Source organism: Vidua macroura, chromosome 18, assembly GCF_024509145.1.
Source record: "Vidua macroura isolate BioBank_ID:100142 chromosome 18, ASM2450914v1, whole genome shotgun sequence".
Classification (NCBI taxonomy): domain Eukaryota; kingdom Metazoa; phylum Chordata; class Aves; order Passeriformes; family Viduidae; genus Vidua; species Vidua macroura.
This window is the reverse complement of record NC_071588.1, coordinates 529,647-540,990: the sequence shown is the minus strand read 5'-3', so window position 1 is coordinate 540,990 and position 11,344 is coordinate 529,647. Positions and strand designations below refer to the sequence as shown.

At 53.0% G+C, this 11,344-nt stretch overlaps 2 protein-coding genes across 2 annotated transcripts; both read left to right on the top strand.

The window, feature by feature from the left end:
• The first annotated feature begins 81 nt into the window (after positions 1–81).
• On the top strand, positions 82–2,770 carry LOC128816458 (translation initiation factor IF-2-like). The gene is made up of 2 exons (XM_053994101.1): positions 82–640; positions 735–2,770. The coding sequence occupies exon 2, from the start codon at positions 1,825–1,827 to the stop codon at positions 2,743–2,745; it is 921 nt and encodes a 306-aa protein (XP_053850076.1). The 5' UTR covers positions 82–640; positions 735–1,824; the 3' UTR covers positions 2,746–2,770.
• A 288-nt stretch (positions 2,771–3,058) lies between these two features.
• RAN (RAN, member RAS oncogene family) lies at positions 3,059–7,428 on the top strand. The gene is made up of 7 exons (XM_053994104.1): positions 3,059–3,139; positions 3,907–3,949; positions 4,785–4,869; positions 4,960–5,085; positions 6,016–6,203; positions 6,725–6,895; positions 6,995–7,428. Exons 2-7 carry the CDS (start codon positions 3,914–3,916, stop codon positions 7,037–7,039), a joined length of 651 nt encoding a protein of 216 aa, XP_053850079.1. The 5' UTR covers positions 3,059–3,139; positions 3,907–3,913; the 3' UTR covers positions 7,040–7,428.
• The last annotated feature ends 3,916 nt before the right edge of the window (positions 7,429–11,344 follow it).

Sequence of the window (11,344 nt, the reverse complement as noted above, 5' to 3'; positions counted from 1 at the left end):
GAACGGGCACGGAGAGCGGGGAGCGGGCGCGGAGAGCGGACACGGAGAGCGGGGAGCGGGCACGGAGAGCGGGGACGGAGAGCGGGGAGCGGGCACGGAGAGCGTTCCGCGGGCACGGCAGGCAGTCCGGCCCCGCGGAACGGGCACAGCAGGCACGGAATGGGCACGGTGGAACGGGCACGGTGGAACGGGCACAGCGGGCGGGCGGTGTGGCGCGGCCCGCGTGGCGCCGTTCCGGACACATCCAGAGCTGGAGCCGGCCCTGGGTCACCTGCGGCAGGTGGCCCTGCCTTGGCCGGGCGGGTGGGGCGATGGTCGCCTTCCATCCCCAGGGGTTCCGGGGCTCTGGGAATGTACGAGGGGCGCTCGCAGAGAAATGCCCGGTGCCGGAGAGCTGCGGTGCGCACCAGGGAATTCCCATCCCGCGAGGGATCCCCACGAGGAGTCATAACTCGATTGTGGGAGATTGCGTGAGAGGAGTTGTAAAAAGGTGTGTTCTGGTTATTTTTTAGTGGTACAGGCTTGTGTGAAAGGCCTGAGAGTTCGTAGGGCAGAGCATGCACGGACTGTGGAAGGCAGTGCCCTTTATACCGCTCTTCCTATACATCTCCAAACGCTTTATACCTGCTGCCTTTGTTTTGTACGTTTACCTGTGTCAGACTTGCTAAGTTTGGTCACAAGATACAGGAAATGTAAAGGCCTTTGAAAGTAATTATTCTGCTGATTACCTACAGATCTCATGGACTCTAATCTTTTAGGCAGTGATCTAACACTGCTGAAGTGTTTTGCTGCCTGTGCTGAATGGGGTTATCTGGAGCAGATGTTTTGTGCATCCTTTGAACTGAGCACTTAATTATACATCCTGATAAAACAGATGCTAAAAACTAGATTCCACATGGTAATTTATCTTTTTAACAATGAAACAAATGTTTGCCAGGAGCTCAAATGCTATGATAATGGAATTTTTAATTATTCCAAATTAAAGTGCTAGATAGCTTGCAGGGAAAATGTAGTTCACTAATAAATTTGTTACAATATTAAGAAATAACTAAAGCACAGTGAGTGTTATATACACAGATTGCTTTCCCCCCCGTGTTTATATTTGTTAAAACTGCCAAACTCCACTGATGTGGCTTTATGGCCTCCTGTTTATAAACGCATTCCTGTTTGTCAGAAGGAGAGGTGGAATTCACAAGGGTTTTACGAGGATAGCATTGTGCTGAGAAAAATAAAAGATGAGTTGCGTATTCTGAACAAATAATCCTGACACCTAGAGGCGCTCAGCAAAAATGCAAAAAACCACACAAACCCAACTCATCTCAAAAAGGGAAGGCAAATTCAACGTGCCAGTGATTTTCCCAAGGAAAGCTCACGCAAGATTTGGATGGGCATTACACTATCAAATAAGCAAAAATTACAGCACACGCCAGCTACTCTTGTAAAGCTTTGTGTATTTTTCTGTCTATGTCAGAGGAAATTAACAAGAAATAAACTACATTTGTGTATGTCAGCTGCCATGAAATACTTTCCTTGTCAATTCCATTCATTCAGATATATGTAAAAACATTTATTTATTCTAGATTATGGGGACAGCAACAAAGATAAAAAAAGTAATTTAAGTATGCTGGATTAAAAACAAAATACCAGAGGCCTTAAAAATCAGAGCAAACCCATGAACTTGGTATTTATAGATACATGCAAAACTTTTACGTTCTTCAAAAGTTAGCTTTCAAACAAACTTTTTCCACTGATGTTTGGACAGAGTTTTGAGATCTTGGAGAACTATTCTAAAGAAGTTTTGCTTTCATGAGTGCACTCTAGGGAATGCAGGTCGGTTTGTATGAAGAATGGGAAATCACGGCCGTGAGGCACGTTGAAGGAAAGCCCATCGTACCCGAGAGCTGTTCAGTTAAACCCTCCTGCGGTAAACGCCTCTTTATTGAACCACACTGGAGGCAGTCGAACAGCTTTTCTAACCAACTACGTGCCTTTTTTCCACTTTGTCTGCAGAGAGAGCATCAGCAGCTGACAGCGCCTCAGGGGATTTTATGGATGCAGCAGGGAGGCACGGCGGGCACAGCGGCTGTGTCAGGCACAGCCGGACAGCTCGGGAGTGCCCGCACGGCCGAGCGCTGCTCCTGCCACCAGGGCTGCCCCGGGCCGGGCTGCGCGGCCTGTCCGGAGCGCTGCGCTCGGTGCTGGCCCCTCGCGGCACCGGGGCCACCGGCGGGCTGCTGGACGTGCCCAGCGAGGCCACCAGAGGGGTGGGAAGCGCGTCCCGGGAGGAGCGGCCCTTGGAGGACGGGAAGCCGTCCTGGGAGGGAGCTGAGGGGGCTCCGGGGGCGCCTCCGGCTCCCCTCAGCCCCCTGGCAGCAGCGCACCGGGAGCTGCGGGCCGCGCGTCCTGCCGCGCCCGCAGCGAGGCCCCGCGGGAAAGGCCTCAGGCCGCACTCAGGCTAGGCGCTCGGGAAGGCTGCCCCGCCGCTCGGGCACCGGGAGAGGATGGCCAGCGGGGCGACGCAGCCACCAGCCCGGAGGTGCTGACCAGGATGCGGCGCTGCCCCGCGGTTCGGGAGGCCGAGCTGGGCACACGTTCTGGCCGGCTGGCCTCACGGGGCCGTGCCCGCTGCCCACTGTGCCCAGGGCCCGGGGCCGTGCCTGGTGCGCGCTGTGCCCGGTGCCAAGCCCGGTGCCTGCTGTGCCCGGTGTCAGGCCCAGGGCCATGCCCGGTGCCCACTGTGCCTAGTGCCAGGCCCGGTGCCATACCTGGTGCCATGTCTGGGGCCATGCCCACTGCCCCCGGTGCCATGTCCAGGGCCCGGTGACAGGCCCGCTGTGCCCGGTGCCCGCTGTGCCCGCTATGCCCGGTGCCCGCTGCCATGCCCGCTGTGCCCGGTGCCCGGTGCCATTCCCGGTTCCCGCTGTGCCCGGTGCCGTGCCCGGTGCCCGGTGCCGTGCCCTCCCTCATGGCCGCGGCCTTGCCCCGCCTCCCGCCGCCTCCCGCGCGCCGCGCACCACGTGACGCGCGGCCCCGCCCCCGCCCGCGGCCGCGCGGCGTCGCCGTCCGGGTATTTGAACGGCGCTTCCGCCATTTTCCCTGCGCCCGGCACGGAGCGAGGAGCGGGAGAGCCTCGGCAGAGGTACGGGCCCGCCCCGGCCCGGGCTCGGCTCCCCGCGCCCCGCCGCCGTCGGGGCACGCGAGGCCGCTCTGGAAAGCGGCACCGGCGGGGGCGGCGGTCGCCGTTAGCTCGCGGCTCGGCTGGGCTGGGCTGGGTGGCGGGAGGCTGCGCCTGAGGGAGCGTTGCGGCTGCGGGAGCCCGGGCGCGTGGCGGCTTTTCGCCCCCGCGAGCGGGGCGGTGGGAGGGCCGGGGCCGTGCGCGGCTCCGTCCGCGGTGAAAGGGCGGGCGCGGTGTGAGGGGCAGCGAGCGGGGCTCCCGCGGCCCGGGCCGGGGGGAGGCGGCGCTGCTCAGTCATGGTGGCTCATGGCGGGCAGCGCGCCCGGCCCGGGGCGCGGGGAGGCCCGGCCGGGGCGGACCCGGCTCGGGGGGCTCCGCAGGGCTCGCCGCGGCCTCTCCCGCTCGGGCAGCCGCTCCCGTTGAGCCGCGGGATGCCGGTTCTGGGCGGGCCGGGGGGCCTCTCCGCGGATCGGGAGCGGAGCCGGGGCCGGCCGCGGCTCGGCCGCCCTTCGGAGGCCGCGGCTCGGCCTCGGCGCGGCGGGGCCCGCGGGGCGCGGGGCCCGGGGCGGGCGGAGGCGCCGCCGCCATTGCCGCGCGCGGGGCCGCCACACGCGGGCGGGAGGCGCCGCCTGCCCCGGCCGGGCCGGAGCGCGCCCGGAGCTGGAAGCGGCCCCTTCCGGCGGGCCGCTCCCCGCGCTCGGCGCGCTCTCACGCTGCCATTTCCCCCGCAGACACAGCATGGCCGCCCAAGGAGAGCCCCAAGTGCAGTTTAAGGTAAGGCCGTGCTTCGCAGCTTGGCTTGGGCCTTTTTGTCCCCCCTCTTCACCAGAAAAGCAGCACCAGCGACTCTCGAGTGCCTGCGTGGATGGTGGGTTTGGTTCCGAAGTGCTGGTGCTCCCTTAATGGGGCGGTTTATTGAAGCGTTGAATACAATTTACACAAAAAGAGTCTATTAAACTGTGTCGTTATTTTATCTGCAGTTTAGTCTGATAGATTTTAATGAATTTTTGCCTACAGAATGATTTTTAAATTTAAGATCTGAAGGTGCTCAGAGTGAATTAGAGTAGCCTGCTTTCTCTTACGTGCTAATTGTTCAAGTGTTTCAGAAGGGAATTTTCTGGTGTTTTGAGTGGCTGGTGGGTTGGTGGTGTTTTTTGTTATCTTAAGAGCCAGAAGTTCTGAAGACTCTTTCTTGAAGGTTGTTTCTTGTGTTTCTTTCAATTCTTGGCTAGTGTATTCCAGCTCATGCTGCAAATATTGGTGGGTTTTTTAATTGTAAGGTAACAATGGATTTCTCCAGTGGACGTTTTCATAATTTCCTCTTGAAATCTGGTCGCATTCAGGTTGAAAGCCCTAAACATTCTTCATTCAGTCTCTTGTAGTAGCTTAATAGAACCATATTCACAGGGTTCTTACCTACAAGGACTGGGTAAGACTGACCAGAATTACAGCATGATGGGTTCCCAGCACAGGGAGCTGATTCATGGGGAGTTCTGTCTTTTGTTTACAGCACTAAGCTCTTTGTAATAATGAATAGTATCTGTGCTGGAATGACTGATAAATGTCTCAAAATGCATTGCTCTGACTCCTTTCCTTTTTCTGTCCTCAGCTTGTTCTGGTTGGTGACGGTGGCACTGGTAAAACAACATTTGTAAAGCGTCACTTGACTGGTGAATTTGAAAAGAAGTATGTAGGTATGTCTGAAGAAACATTTGAGCTCCAGTATCTTACAAGTTGAAGTACAATCTGTGAATTGCTAAATGCACTGCTTTTTATTTCCCTAGCAACACTGGGTGTTGAAGTTCATCCTCTGGTGTTCCATACTAACAGAGGCCCTATCAAGTTTAATGTATGGGACACAGCTGGCCAGGAGAAGTTTGGTGGCCTGCGTGATGGCTACTATATCCAAGGTAAGATCTGTGGGGGGGACAGCTCTGTACCTCTTGGAGCTCAGTCCTTCATTCTGCTCATGCTGGCCACGCTGGAAGCTGTCAGTGTGGCTGCAGTGATGAGCTGGTGTAGAACTCTTCAAACTCTTTCGTAGAGAGGATAATGTCCTTTGCCAGACAACGTGGGAACATGGTGAGGTTGTGTTTCAGGGTGTTCCTGTGGCCTTTGGTATTAATGGAATGAGCAGATACCACTGGCAGCACTTGGTGGGTAAGGGGTGAAAACCTGTGCTTCACCAAGTGCAGATTTCTGTCTGTATTGCTGTGCTCAGGCAAGGCCTTGGAACACAGAAACTCAACATTTTCAATGCCATGAGGAACTTGGAGCCCTTCGTGCCAGAGTCTGTTTGTCTTTCTGAAAACGTGCAGTGTTCCTTCTGCTTGGCAAACGTCTGTCCCCTGCTACTTCACTCACCTGCATATCTTTAGTGGATCTTACTTCTGTCAAGTATTCTTGAGTTCCCTGAGAAACCCCTCTGGACAAGGGCGTCCTGAGATGTGGACCACAGGCTCTCAGCCTACCTTTATGCCTTATTAGCATGTCTGAGATGAATTAAATAGGTGTTAACTGGTTCTGCCAGGCACTTGGGTAAATCCAGGCTGGCTTCCATAGTCTTGTATGGCATGTTCCTCAGTGATAGAGCTGAACTAGCAAAAGCAGCTGTTGTGATATGGGCAGCACAGGCGTGAGGTGACACAGCCCTGGGCCAGGTGCACTGATCCTGCACTGACCTTGTTAACAGAACAGCAGCTGTCACACCTGTGATGCTGAGAGGGAAGAGTTAATGCAGATACTTAACCCTAACTTGGGATATCTCTGTTCCTCTTCCCCATCCTGTGTTGGAAGCAAGTGGTTACACCTGGTGTAACTTGCCTTTCGTTCTCTTGCAGCTCAGTGTGCCATCATCATGTTTGATGTAACATCAAGAGTTACTTACAAGAATGTACCTAATTGGCATAGGGATCTGGTACGAGTATGTGAAAATATCCCCATAGTGTTGTGTGGCAACAAAGTGGATATTAAGGACAGAAAAGTCAAGGCAAAATCCATTGTGTTCCATAGGAAGAAGAATCTCCAGGTAAGTCAGGAGGAATCCAGCTGGTTTTGTCTCCTGAGTGCAGCTGGGCTTTGGATGCTGAACTGGGTGCTCAGCCTCTGTCACGATAGGCAGCCTCAGGTCTGTTGGCCCTTCAAACCAGAATTCAGGGGAGGGGGAGGTGGTGATGTTAAGGATGATCATCACTGGCCTGGAGCAGAAGCTGTGCCAAGTTCTTAAAGAACTTGAGTGCATTGGCTGTGACTGCTCGGAATCTCATCCCGTGACAGGACTGGGACTAGAGTACATCACGTCACAGGGGAAAGATCCATGTGCTATTGCCTCCTGAAAGCTTTGTCCTTGATGAGATTTGATAATCTTTCAGTCAATAGTTTCTGCCTGAAACTGTTTGTTTCTAGACACTTAAATCATAACTGCTTATGAATATGAAAACAAAAGCCATGCAGTCAAAAAAGAAGGTAAAAGAGTTGATTGTGTTCATCTTTATATGCTCTAAATATTAGAGGGTTTTTAAAATAATGTCTAATATTTGCTTTTTTCAGTATTATGACATTTCAGCTAAGAGTAACTACAACTTTGAGAAGCCTTTCCTGTGGCTTGCTAGGAAGCTAATTGGAGATCCCAACCTGGAGTTTGTTGCCATGCCTGCGCTTGCACCTCCTGAAGTTGTTATGGACCCAGCACTGGCAGCACAGTACGAGCAAGACTTACAGGTCAGTGGCAGGGGCACAGGGGCAAACAGCTGCCTGGTGCCACACGCAGGGCACAAACTGCTCAAGAACAGTTCTGAAGCGTGACTTCCTTTGTTGCAGATTGCTCAGACCACTGCACTGCCAGATGAAGATGATGACCTGTGAGGGATGAAGCTGGAGCCCAGCGTCAGAAGTCTAGTTTTATAGGCAACTGTCCTGTGATGTCGGTGATGCAGCGTGTTTGCCACTTTATTATCTAGCTGAACAGAACATGTGCTTAATCTTTGGGATGCTGAAAGAGATGAATGGGCTTCGGAGAGTGAATGTGGCAGTTTAAAAAAAACAAACAAAACAAAATGAAAAAAACAAAAAACCAAAACAAAAAAACCTTCATATTTTGGACCTGCATATTTAGCTGTTTTTTGGACTGCAATTACTTCCCCTTTTGAGTTTCAAATATAAGACTGCTGCAGTCACATCAGAGTGTTAAGTGGAAAATCTTGTTTCTGTCATTCCCATTCTTTTGTTTAGGTAATAAAGTTGTATTTCAAGTATCTCCAAGCAAGTGAACTTTCATGCATTGTTAGGAAAACTGTTCAAAGTGTCTTCTGTTCTTCATTTGAGGGTAATACTTGATTGTCTACTACTGCATTTCTCGTTCTGTTTTCCTTCCTGCTTCTCACACTAAGCTCCTCTTGCTAATTCAGAGCTAACAGTTCCCTGTCCGTGTTTGCTGGCAGAGCTGACAGGTGAGGCCAGCTGAAGTGCCAGGCAGAGCTGCAGCACTGAGCACGGCTGTGGCTGGAGGAGCCTTCCCAGCAGAGCGCAGTGCTGGTGCTGCAGGGTGCAGCCTGCAGTTCTGCCTGCACAGGCCCTGCAGTTCTGCCTGCACATGCTGCAGTTCTGCCTGCAGTTCTGCCTGCACAGGCCCTGCAGTTCTGCCTGCACATGCTGCAGTTCTGCCTGCAGTTCTGCCTGCACAGGCCCTGCAGTTCTGCCTGCAGGGGCCGCAGTTCTGCCTGCGCGCCCCGCAGTTCTGCCTGCACAGGCCCTGCAGTTCTGCCTGCAGTTCTGCCTGCAGGGGCCGCAGTTCTGCCTGCGCGCCCTGCAGTTCTGCCCGCAGTTCTGCCTGCAGTTCTGCCCGCAGTTCTGCCTGCACAGGCCCTGCAGTTCTGCCTGCAGGGGCCGCAGTTCTGCCTGCAGTTCTGCCCGCGCATGCTGCAGTTCTGCCTGCAGTTCTGCCTGCACATGCTGCAGTTCTGCCTGCAGTTCTGCCTGCACATGCTGCAGTTCTGCCTGCAGTTCTGCCCGCGCATGCTGCAGTTCTGCCTGCAGTTCTGCCTGCACATGCTGCAGTTCTGCCTGCAGTTCTGCCTGCACATGCTGCAGTTCTGCCTGCAGTTCTGCCCGCGCATGCTGCAGTTCTGCCTGCAGTTCTGCCTGCACGTCCTGCAGTTCTGTGCAGTCCCAGCTCCTCGCTGGTACCACAGGTACCCTCAGCTCTGTGTTTTTAGCAGCCAGAAGCAAACGGCATCCAGGCCTGTGAGCTGACTTCAGCTGTCTTTGCATGGAACAGCAGTAGAGCTATAGCTGGTTCAACCAATTCTAAGCATCTTCAAATTCACTGACCAGAAAACAACCATGGTTTGAGCTAAAATGCTCTTGCCTTCCCAGTGCTATGTTAGCTGGAGCCACAGTGATTGAAACATCTAGACTTTACTGTAACTGCACCAAGTTCTTAATTTGAAACTGGCTTATTACAGCACAAATGGTGGAAAATGTCAACTTTTAACACTACCTTGTAGAGATGAATCTTGGTCAATATTAGTACTGCTAGTAAGCAAAACTTAAGTTTAGGAGTTTTTTTTTCAGTAGTGTTTGAGTACATGAAGTCTCGAACTCTTCAGTTTTGTATTTTTGGTTTCTTAATAAAGTGGAGCATTTCATTTATTCCTTTTAACTTGCATGTTTGTGTACATGAATTACTTCAATATTCAACTTCTGCTGCCTGGTAGCAAAAATTGGATTATGATTATTGTGCAACATTTCTGTAAAGGAATAATTTTTTAGTTCAGTTTGGAAATTCTTGGGGGTTGGGGTTTCTGGCTACTCAGAAGCTCCTGGATGAAAATGAGGGATGTACACTTGGTGTTTGTAAGAGGGACAAACTTAATGTTCCATTGACTCTTCTTGCTGCGTAATCCTGCTCTAACTTGTGTTGTCTGTAGTGTTGCTAACCCCCGTGCAGGTCGTGGCTCATCCTGCTGGCTTGGCTGCTGCTGTGCTAGGTGTGGGATGGTGGCTTTTGTGCCTTCAAGCTCTCCTGCTGAAACAGCTGCCCAGAGCCAGCGTGGAGCACTTCTCACCTGGAGAAGAGCAGGCAGCAGCACGGGAGGGGGTTTGTGTGGGCTCCCAGCTGTCAGGGGTGTCCTGTCACAGCTCACCTGCCTGGCAGTGCCTGTCCTTGGTGTGCTCCTGCAGAGCTCAGGGAAAAGCTGCTGGAACACTGCTCCACCCTGGGAGCTCTGCCCTAACCTTCAGTGCATCTCCCAGGCTCGGAGACAGGAATGCTCATCCTGCTGTCAAGCAGTGTCTTCGTTTGCCAAGTTTTGGGAGTGGAGTGAAGCCCCCTTGCAGCATTTGTTACCTTTAGTCCTTGTTAAAACTTGATTTTAAATGATGTGGGTGGCTTCAAATGCCCGTGCAGAGTGCTCAGTTCAAGTTCCTTATCTACAACCATGCTAAGGAAGTTTTCTCTAGCTGGGTTTAGAGAAAACAAAATCTTACCCTACTCAGTCAAGTGAAGACTTTCCAGTGGAGGGTCTGTTCCAGTCTGAATTCCAGCAGTGACAATAATTCCTGCTGCTCCTGCTCTATAAACTTACCACTGCACAAAGCCAAAGGTAACTTGCTGATGGCTTTTTTCCATCTTTGTGGCTTTCAAAAATAGTACCAGAGGGGGAGCACTGTGTGTTTTGTTTAGACTGAGAATACAAAGGTTAGTTTTCCAGTCAAACTTTCAATGGATTACAACATTAAAAAAAAAAACAAAAAAAGAAAAGAAAAAAGAAAATATTTCTGGGTCTAGGAGTGGATTCTCTGGGCAGGTTTTAGGGAAAGAGCTCAAGCCCAGAGAGTTTTGTTGCATTTATAAATTAAAAGGTTGGTCATAATTAACAAGGAATCTGCACATTTTGGCATTGTTCATTGTCTTTTGATTCTGGATCTGGTATTTTATTATTTGTTCTGGATGTCTTGTTTTATTTGAACACCTAAGTTGTGGTCTAGGTATAAAACTTATTTCAGACTACAGCAAATGAGAATTCTGCCAAGTTTATGTGTGGAAGATCTGTCCGGGACAGGTCACCTGCAGGTTCTGCCGGGCTCAAACCAGCTGCGAGCAGTTCCCAGCTCACTGAGCTCCGGTGGAGCTTTAGAACTACCTTGGCGAGGAGATGGGGCGGCACTGCGGGATTCCCTTTTCCTGGGGCAGCAGGAGCGATCCTCGGAGCAGACGGGGCCGTTCCGGGCCGGAACGAGCTCGCGCTGCAGCAGACGGGCTGATCCGAGCGCACGGGCCGCTCTTGCCATGACTTTGGGCCGGTTCTGGGCCGGTTCCGAGCTCATTTCGGGCCGGTTCTGGGCCGGTTCCGAGCTCATTTCGGGCCGGTTCCGAGCTCATTTCGGGCCGGTTCTGGGCCGGTTCCGAGCTCGTTTCGGGCCGGTTCTGGGCCGGTTCCGAGCTCGTTTCGGGCCGGTTCTGGGCCGGTTCCGAGCTCATTTCGGGCCGGTTCCGAGCTCATTTCGGGCCGGTTCCGGGCCGTTTTGGGCCGGTTCCGGGCCGTTTTGGGCCGGTTCCGAGCCCGTTCTGGGCCGGTTCCGGGCTGTTCTGGCCCGGTTCCGACCAGTTTTGGGCCGTTCCGAGCCCGTTCTGGGCCGGTTCCGGGCTGTTCTGGGCCGGTTCCGGGCCGTTTTGGGCCGTTCCGAGCCCGTTCTGGGCCGGTTCCGGACCGTTTTGGGCCCATTTTGGGCCGGTTCCGAGCCCGTTCTGGGCCGGTTCCGGGTCGTTCCGGGCCATTTCGGGCCGTTCCGAGCCGCTGCCCCGGACCCCTCTGCAGTTCCTATTTCGGCCACGCGGTGGCGGCAGCCGCCCGCTCAGCGGGTCTCGGTCCCTTTGGAAATTGATCGCGGCCTTGATTTTTACATTTCCACCTTGATTTTTACATTTCCGCCTTGATTTTTACATTTCCACCTTGATTTTTACATCGCTGCCTTGATTTTTACATTTCCACCTTGATTTTTACATTTCCGCCTTGATTTTTACATCTCTGCCTTGATTTTTACATTTCCACCTTGATTTTTACATTTCCACCTTGATTTTTACATTTCCGCCTTGATTTTTACATTTCCACCTTGATTTTTACATTTCCGCCTTGATTTTTACATTTCCGCCTTGATTTTTACATCGCT

Coding starts and splice junctions, on each gene's coding strand:
- RAN (XM_053994104.1), top strand. CDS start 3,914: ATGGCCGCCCAAGGAGAGCCCCAAGTGCAGTTTAAG. Junction 5,086..6,015: donor TGATGGCTACTATATCCAAG/GTAAGATCTGTG, acceptor GTTCTCTTGCAG/CTCAGTGTGCCATCATCATG. Junction 6,896..6,994: donor AGTACGAGCAAGACTTACAG/GTCAGTGGCAGG, acceptor CCTTTGTTGCAG/ATTGCTCAGACCACTGCACT.
- LOC128816458 (XM_053994101.1), top strand. CDS start 1,825: ATGCAGGTCGGTTTGTATGAAGAATGGGAAATCACGGCCGTGAGGCAC.